The sequence below is a fragment of the Melospiza georgiana genome, chromosome 5 (assembly GCF_028018845.1).
Source record: "Melospiza georgiana isolate bMelGeo1 chromosome 5, bMelGeo1.pri, whole genome shotgun sequence".
NCBI lineage: Eukaryota > Metazoa > Chordata > Aves > Passeriformes > Passerellidae > Melospiza > Melospiza georgiana.
This window is the reverse complement of record NC_080434.1, coordinates 31531593-31538910: the sequence shown is the minus strand read 5'-3', so window position 1 is coordinate 31538910 and position 7318 is coordinate 31531593. Positions and strand designations below refer to the sequence as shown.

Genomic DNA, 7318 nt, shown 5'->3' with positions numbered 1-7318 from the left:
CCTCCAGGAGCCAAGGCACGTGGGCTGGCTGCCCTGTGGGGTGACATCCGACTGCCACTCCCTGGCCAGTGCCTAGGGCCAGTTTCCCGCTGGCTCCGGGATTTGTTCCTGCTTGAGGCTGATGCTGATGGTTTAAGCACTTCTAGTGATAACGTGGGCGTTATGCCAGCTCCCAGGGTTTGGGTTGAGGCAGAATGGAGAGTGGGATGGGAGCTGCTGCCACCACCTCCACAGCGACTGCCTGAGCCAGGCTGGCTGCAGCAGTGGGAGCCTTTCTTGGTAAGGGTGTAGGTGACCAGCAATGCCACCCAAAGTATAGGTGGAGAGAAGGAGGGTTTGCACATGGTCCACACCCTTGTAGCACTTCTTTGTAATGAAGTAGGGCTCAAAGGGACCTGTGCAAGCAGTGCAGGGAAAAACATACATATTTTTTTCTTTTTTGCCATACATATTTCCTCTCTTTTGCGCTTGCACAGGTTTAACTCAGAGCGGTTGAGGCTGAAACCCAAAAAGCAAGTGTCAGAAGACACAGCATGGTGAGGCTCCAGTTTGGCCAACACTGCCCTTCTGTGCCAAAGGGCCAGGACCAGGCCTGGCTCTGGATCTTGCCCTTCCATGTCTGCAGCCCTGCCAGCTTTCCCATGTTGGTCACAGTGAGCAAGCCAAGACCCACTGCATACCCTCTTATCAATAACCTAGCTGGATGTGTGCCACACTAAGATCTGCACTAATCATTGAGCAATTTTGCCTTCAGAACAGATATTTATAAACTGTGCTTTCTGTTTATTCAGCCAGGTGGAACATTTGATAGCTGTCTTTTACCACAAACACATTTTTAGCTGGAAATTACTCCCCCTGGTTATCTGTGAGTGCTGCCAGAGCTGACAAATGTCCCTGGGCGGGAGCTGATTGGCTCTGTGCACCCGGGGCCAACTTTAAATTTCAGCAAAGTGGGCACAGGCTCCACAGTCTGCCTGTGGGACCTGCCTCCGACAGGAAAAGGTAATCTTCTCACCTAGCTTCCTGCCCTGTCTCTCCCTAGCCCTTCAGCTCTGCTGTTCCTGAGCAGGGATTCTCCTGCTTTCACTCTGGGCAAGCCACAGTGGGGATGGGGACACCCTGATCCTTGGCTGTGCACATCTCTTGAGCTTACATTGCTTTTGTACTGCTGATCTTTGTGCATGTATTTCCTTCTGGTGTTTCCTGTAGCAATACTGGTATGGCTTCAGTCTCTGGGATGGACCTGCAAGCCCAGGCAAGGGTGGTTGGGTGAAATAAGAATTGGCCAATGGAGATATTGCCTGCTGCCATTTATCAGTGCTGTGAAAGCCTAAAGCCTGCTGCTTTCTTAATTGGGATTTATGAACAGCTTAACTTGCAGCAACTTTAGGGGATCATTTATTACAAATATCCACCCAAGCTGCCTTGACAGAGGAAGTTAGGCAGTTTTAATAGCCAGTGTCAGAGCTCCCACTTGGAGCTGCTGGCTGTGCCCTAAGCACATGGTGAGAGCATTGCCCTTGTTGTGAGGGATGCAAAGAGGCAGGACAATGCCAAGGGCCACCACAAAGCCTGGGAAAAACCAGGGTCGCTGCAAAACCCTGCTGCCATGGGAGCTTTGGGATAGCAGGAGCTTTTAGGTTGCTGCTAACCAGGATTATTGAGTACCACAAGTCCCAGGAATACTAACTGCAGCTATGCTTCACTTTGTACCTCCAGGAGCAGCCCAAGATGCAAACTTCCCTTGCCTGTCTGTGCCTGTGCCTGCTCAGCACAGCCCTCGCCACACCTGTGAGTATGGCTTTTCCTGGGTTCCTGCTGGAAGCATGAGATGTGCTATCCAGTGCATCCTGGCATGCTTTCAGCAGTGAGAAAACATAGGTTGTAGTTGTGTATACCACCTCTGGTGCTTGGGGAATGAAGTAACGTGAACAGCAGAGGTGACCCCAGAAGAAAAAATGTATATTAGCACTGGGGTGGCTGAGCATGTTCCTTCAGCTTAGCAATCAGGGACTTGCACAAGTGTCCATCTGGGTGGCTGTACCTCCTGGATTTCTGTGGATCTGGGGTCTGCCTGGTGCTTTTGGCCTGCAAAAATGTGCTTTTAGCCTGAATGAAGTCACAGGCAGGGAGGTGCGGGAAGGATGCTGATCTTACCTGTGTGGGGAATAGTGGTCAGAGGGGCACCCACAATTATTTTCCAGCTCTCCTAACTTGAAATATTGAGAGATTTAACTAAAAACAGGGCAAGCTAAGGTGAATATAATAGGAGCCATTTTTGTCTTGCATAACTGTTGCTTAGCTTACTAAATACACAGCTAGAGTGAAAGTCTGCTTCTGGAAGAGGCTTGCTTTTTTGTCAGGGTAAGGAAGAGGGAAATCCCATCTTCCTGAGATGGCCCCTCCCATGTGTCTCTTACCCCACAGAGCAAGCTCTTACAACCCGGTCTGTAGCAGAGCAGCCCAGGGGAAGGCAATAAATCAGATTTGCTTTTCATCTGAAAAGGAGCACATATGGGAGTTAGTGCTATGCTGTGTGACCAGAGCTGTAATCCAGCTTTGACACTGTTCACAAACAATGAAACAACCTGGGGATATTCAATACTTTGGGGTGTGTTTCTGCCCCTTCAGCTGGTCTTGGGATGTTTCAGAGACTAATTTTTCTGAAATCAAAGAGGACTCTCTTCCACGGGGCTGTCTCTCTCTCTGTCATGTAAGGGATGCCTGAAATGGCTTTGTGAGGCTCACAGGATGCTCCCACTAGCAGGGAGCATCCCCCAACCCTGAGGGATGCACTAGCCAATACACACCAAAAGATGCCAGGATAATCAGGGAGAGCTGGAAACCTGCAAGCATGTACAGAAACTCAGCTGTGGGGACACACAGGTTGGTGCTCAGCAGCTTAGTAAACACTGGAAACTCCACCAGTTAACCAGCTCCGGACTCATCACAGGCAGATCCAAGCAGTAAGCTGGAGCATTCCTTTGTGAGCAATGATGCTGTGTATTAAAAATGCTCTGTGGTAAAATCCTCTGCAGCAGTCTCCAGGAAAAGGTTATTTGTTATTTATCAACAACACCATATGAAAGCTAGCATGCAATACAATCATGCTGGAGCAAAATTCACAATAATTTTCTGATCCTGGAAATGGGATTTTGACCTTTCCTACTACTGCTGTCTCTAAGTCAGCACCCCACCTAGTGCCTGGGAATTTGGTGGCTAATCAATGCAGTTTTCCCACCCTTCCCTGAAGGTGGAAAGGGTGGGTGGTCAGCAGTTGGCACTGGTAGCTGCCTGTATGCTGAGGCAGTGTTTGATGCCTCTGCTCTCCTGTGTTTTGCTGCCCACAGGTGCCACCGCCGCTGCCTGAGAGAGCTGCTGGGAACTGTGTGGGACAACACCGGGTATGTATCCTTCTGCCACCTCCTGGGGCCTCAGTGGGTACTGGTGGGACTCTACTGCAGTGCCAGATGCAGAAAGGGAAACTCCTGCCAATGCAATTAATAAGAAAATTGTGGGTTTTGGTTATTTTCTTCCCCACCAGATATTTCTGAAAAGCTGCAATGCCAAGCATGGCTTCTACATTTTCAAATATGTCTACTCATTCTCAACACGGAGGAACCAGACGCAGATAAAGGTAAGGAGGGAGCCAGGGGACACTGTGGGACCCCGGCCTGCCTGGGGTACCCCTAGCAGCAATCCATCACCCTGACCTCTCCCTTGTGTGTACTACACAGAAAGAAGAGGCTGACCACCAGAGGATCATCCCCAGCCACCGGCTGGATGAGGGCAATGCCAGGAGGGAGCCACCAGCTGGGTCAGCAGGGACAGTCCCAGAGCACAGTGACAACAGCAGCAGTGAAGTAATTGAGTATGGGATTGTCTTCAGTCCCGAAAACCGCAGCACCCCAAGCATCAGCAGGGATGGTCCCAGTCCTCAGCCTGGCACTGGCATGCGTGCGCGTGGCAGTGGGGGTGGCATGGGTCCCATCCCATCCAGCTCAGAGGGCAGCGGCGATCTGGATTTGGTGGTGGAAGGTGATGGCGGTGTTCCCATTCTCCCTCAGGGTCAACACCCCAGTGAGGTTGTGGTGGGGAACAGGTCCAGGGTCAGGAGTGAGAATAAGGATGATGGTGTCCCCAGGGTGGTTCCAGAGGGGGGAGCCGTGACCACGGGGAGGGGGAGGGCCCCTACTACCAGAGGGACAGGGGATGAGGGCAGCGGAGAGGCCACTGTCTCTGGCCAAGGGCAGGAGAGTGTTAAGCAGGGTACAGGGACAGGAGGCACTGCTTTGTCCTCTGTCACTGAGAAGATGGAGGATGTCCAAGTGGACGCTGCAGGTGTGGATGAATACGCTTACATCCCCGATTCAGGCAGCGTAACCATCACCCATGGGAGCCTTGGCAGCACAGACAGGGCTAAGGGTTTCACCCAGGTCTCACCAGGCCAGGATGATGAGGTAAACATATTCATTGGGAGGGCCAACATCCATATGGGGGAGCAGGTAACTACCCAGGCTGGTGTCACAGCAAGTAGGGAGAATGACGGCATTCCCTCTGTGGGAAGCAGCAGGCCCCCCCTCAGGCTGGACGTCACCGTGGCACCCAGTGGAGGTGAAGATGACAGCATGCCTGCCCGCAGGCAGCCTGAAAGACTGGCCACCACAGCGACCCCAACCCATGGAGACAGCGTTACCAGCAGCCTCAGGGACAGCCATCTCACTGGAGAGGATAAGGAAAGTGCCACCACCATCAGTGTTGATAGAGGACTGACAACCCCTGTTCCCTGGAGAGTCACTAGTGGTGACATTACCAGCCCCACAGTGGCCAGCATCCATGGGAAAGATGATGATGAGGTGAGAGAAGAGGGGCAGAAGTCCAAGGGGAAGCCAGACCATGTGGCTACCACGACCCCCCACCACAGGGGTGATGTGGAGGCCAGTATCCCAGTCCCAGCCAAGGGGGGCAGCATCCGCCCAGCCCTTTCTGAGGGGTTCCGCACCACCCCGTCAGTGACAGCCAGCAGTCACAGGGCAGGCATGGGCACTGTGCTCGGCAGAGGAGGGAGTGGGGAAATGGGGACAGCCACCTCCACTCCCTCCCGTGTGAAGGCACGGCCCGGGGCAGGGATGAGGGTCCGTCCAGGGGGAGCAGGGCTGGACAAGACACCCAGGACGGACAAAGCACCATTCCCAAGTGGGAAACCCAGCGGTGGGGTGTCGAGCGGGGGCCAGAAAAGTGTTGGCGGCTATGATGGCGATGCTGGGGGCAGATCTCAAGCTGCCAAAGCAGAAGCCAGCCCCGCTCCACAGGCAGGGCAAGCCACGGGCAGCATGGCAGCAGGCAGGGGCCGGGAGCAAGGTGCAGAGAGTGGGACAGCAGGGCTGGGGGCTGGGGGTGGCCGCCTGCCCGGGCACCATGGCAGGAGGCTGGGGGCTGGGGCGCCGGGCACCATTGCGACACTGGGCCGCAGCCGGCAGCTGGACCAGGTGAAACGTGCTGACGAGCTCCATGTCCGTGAGCGGGCCTTTTACAGCCTTGGCGGGGCGGGCGGCGGCCCCCACGGCCCCTATCCAGGCCTCGGGAGTGCCGACAGCAGCCAGTCCTCCGAGGGGGACCGGGGCAGCCACAGCGAGAGCGGACAGACGGGACTGCAGCCCTCAGGGTGGGGATCCCCAGGGTACCCCCAAGGCCGCTGGATCCAGGGACCCCTCTGAGGCATGGCCGGTATCCACCCCGGTAGGCTCCAGCGGTGGAGCTGGGGGGTAACTCGCCGTGTTTTCCCCCTTGGCATCCCCCCTGCGGGCTCTGCTCTTGCCTGGGTGAGGGGCAGGTTGCTGGGGGGCACACAGTGCTTCAGAGCCCAGGAGCCAAAAATCACTGGTTCATGCAATCTGCTGTTAATCTGGGGGAGGCTGCACATGGCACAGCAGCAGGAATGCACGGGTGTGCTGTGCCGGACAGCCAGGGAACAGCAGCTGTGCTACAGGGCATAGGGTAGTGATGTTTGTGCACTGATGCGAAGCAACTAAAGAAGCAGTGAGAAAAAGCCTCTGTCCTCGCAGTTTCACTTCAGCCTACTGGAGAAATAAAGGCATTTCTGTACCTGTGGATCTGCTGACTCTGGTGTTTGAAATGGGACTTCAGGCAGTCACTGCCACAAGCAGGCATGCTGGGGGTGGGCTGGTCCCTGGGCATAAGGGGATTTCTGGCCCCAGCACATCCCTGGCCCTGCCATTTCTTGTGGGACTGCAATTTGGCCAACAAGCCCTACACACCCCTCCCTTGGGATACCAGATCCTGCCCAGAGCCACCAGCATCCCTGGGCTTGCTAGGGAGGCCCACAGAGCATCCTCCCCCTCAGTTCATCCACCTCCCCCAGCAAGAAGTCCCCATCATGCCCTCCTGATGGTACATTTCCTGGCCACACTGTCCTTCCAGGAGCACCATAACACTCTGACTGTGCCACCACCACTCCTGCCACTGGCCCCTGCGCACAGGCCTGGCTGGGCTTCGACACACTGGAGCCATGCCCTCAGTGTTAATCAAAGTTAATCACTATTTATGCAATTGCAGGTTGCTTTTTCTGTCTGAGAAGCTGCTAAAACAGGCGTGTTTAGGAGCGGCACAGTGGGAGAGGCATTGAGCCTTGAGGGGAGAGGTATTGCCTCAGCACAGGTGGAGGGGACTCACCACCAGTGCTGTGCCTGTGCAGGAAGCAGGCAGGAGCAGGTAGGAGCAGCCGTGATGTCAGTGAAGTACTCATAGAGTACCTGCTTCCCTGCCCTCTGCACACCTGCATGCAGGGAAGTGGCAGATCCTGTTATGGCACACAGAATCACAGGCTGGTTTGGTTTGGAAGGGACCATGAAGATCATCTAGTTCCAACTCCCCTGACACAGGCAGGGATGCCACTCCCTAGACCAGGTTGCTCAAGTCCCAAACAACCTGGCCTTGAACACTTCCAGGGATGAAACATCCATAGCTTCTTGCAGCAACTTAGTACTTAGGGATCATACATAGTTGATTCATGCTGGAACACTAGGACACTGTGTCTCACTGGTGCTATCAGTTACCACCAGCTCTTGGGACTCTGCTTTGCTACTGCTCATGCTCTCCAGCAGAAAAAGTCAAAATTGCACGTACCCCCCATGTCCCCCACCAGGTCATTAGGCCCCGGTTCTCTGGGGAAGCTGCTCTGTGTACCTTGGTCCCAGTGCTGGAGAAACATGGAGATGTAGGCAGCCTGTGGCAGGGATTTGCCTGCAGCTTCCCAGGCTTGGGGCAGCATGCAGAGGACCTCTAAGGGCTCATGGAC

The 7318-nt window shown here is 54.8% G+C and overlaps 1 protein-coding gene across 1 annotated transcript; it reads left to right on the top strand.

Annotated features, from left to right (window-relative positions):
* The first annotated feature begins 1723 nt into the window (after positions 1-1723).
* MEPE (matrix extracellular phosphoglycoprotein) lies at positions 1724-5770 on the top strand. The gene is made up of 4 exons (XM_058024934.1): positions 1724-1791; positions 3351-3404; positions 3545-3637; positions 3738-5770. The coding sequence occupies exons 1-4, from the start codon at positions 1732-1734 to the stop codon at positions 5715-5717; spliced, it is 2187 nt and encodes a 728-aa protein (XP_057880917.1). The 5' UTR covers positions 1724-1731; the 3' UTR covers positions 5718-5770.
* The last annotated feature ends 1548 nt before the right edge of the window (positions 5771-7318 follow it).

Coding starts and splice junctions, on each gene's coding strand:
- MEPE (XM_058024934.1), top strand. CDS start 1,732: ATGCAAACTTCCCTTGCCTGTCTGTGCCTGTGCCTGCTCAGCACAGCC. Junction 3,405..3,544: donor ACTGTGTGGGACAACACCGG/GTATGTATCCTT, acceptor CTTCCCCACCAG/ATATTTCTGAAAAGCTGCAA. Junction 3,638..3,737: donor GGAACCAGACGCAGATAAAG/GTAAGGAGGGAG, acceptor TGTACTACACAG/AAAGAAGAGGCTGACCACCA.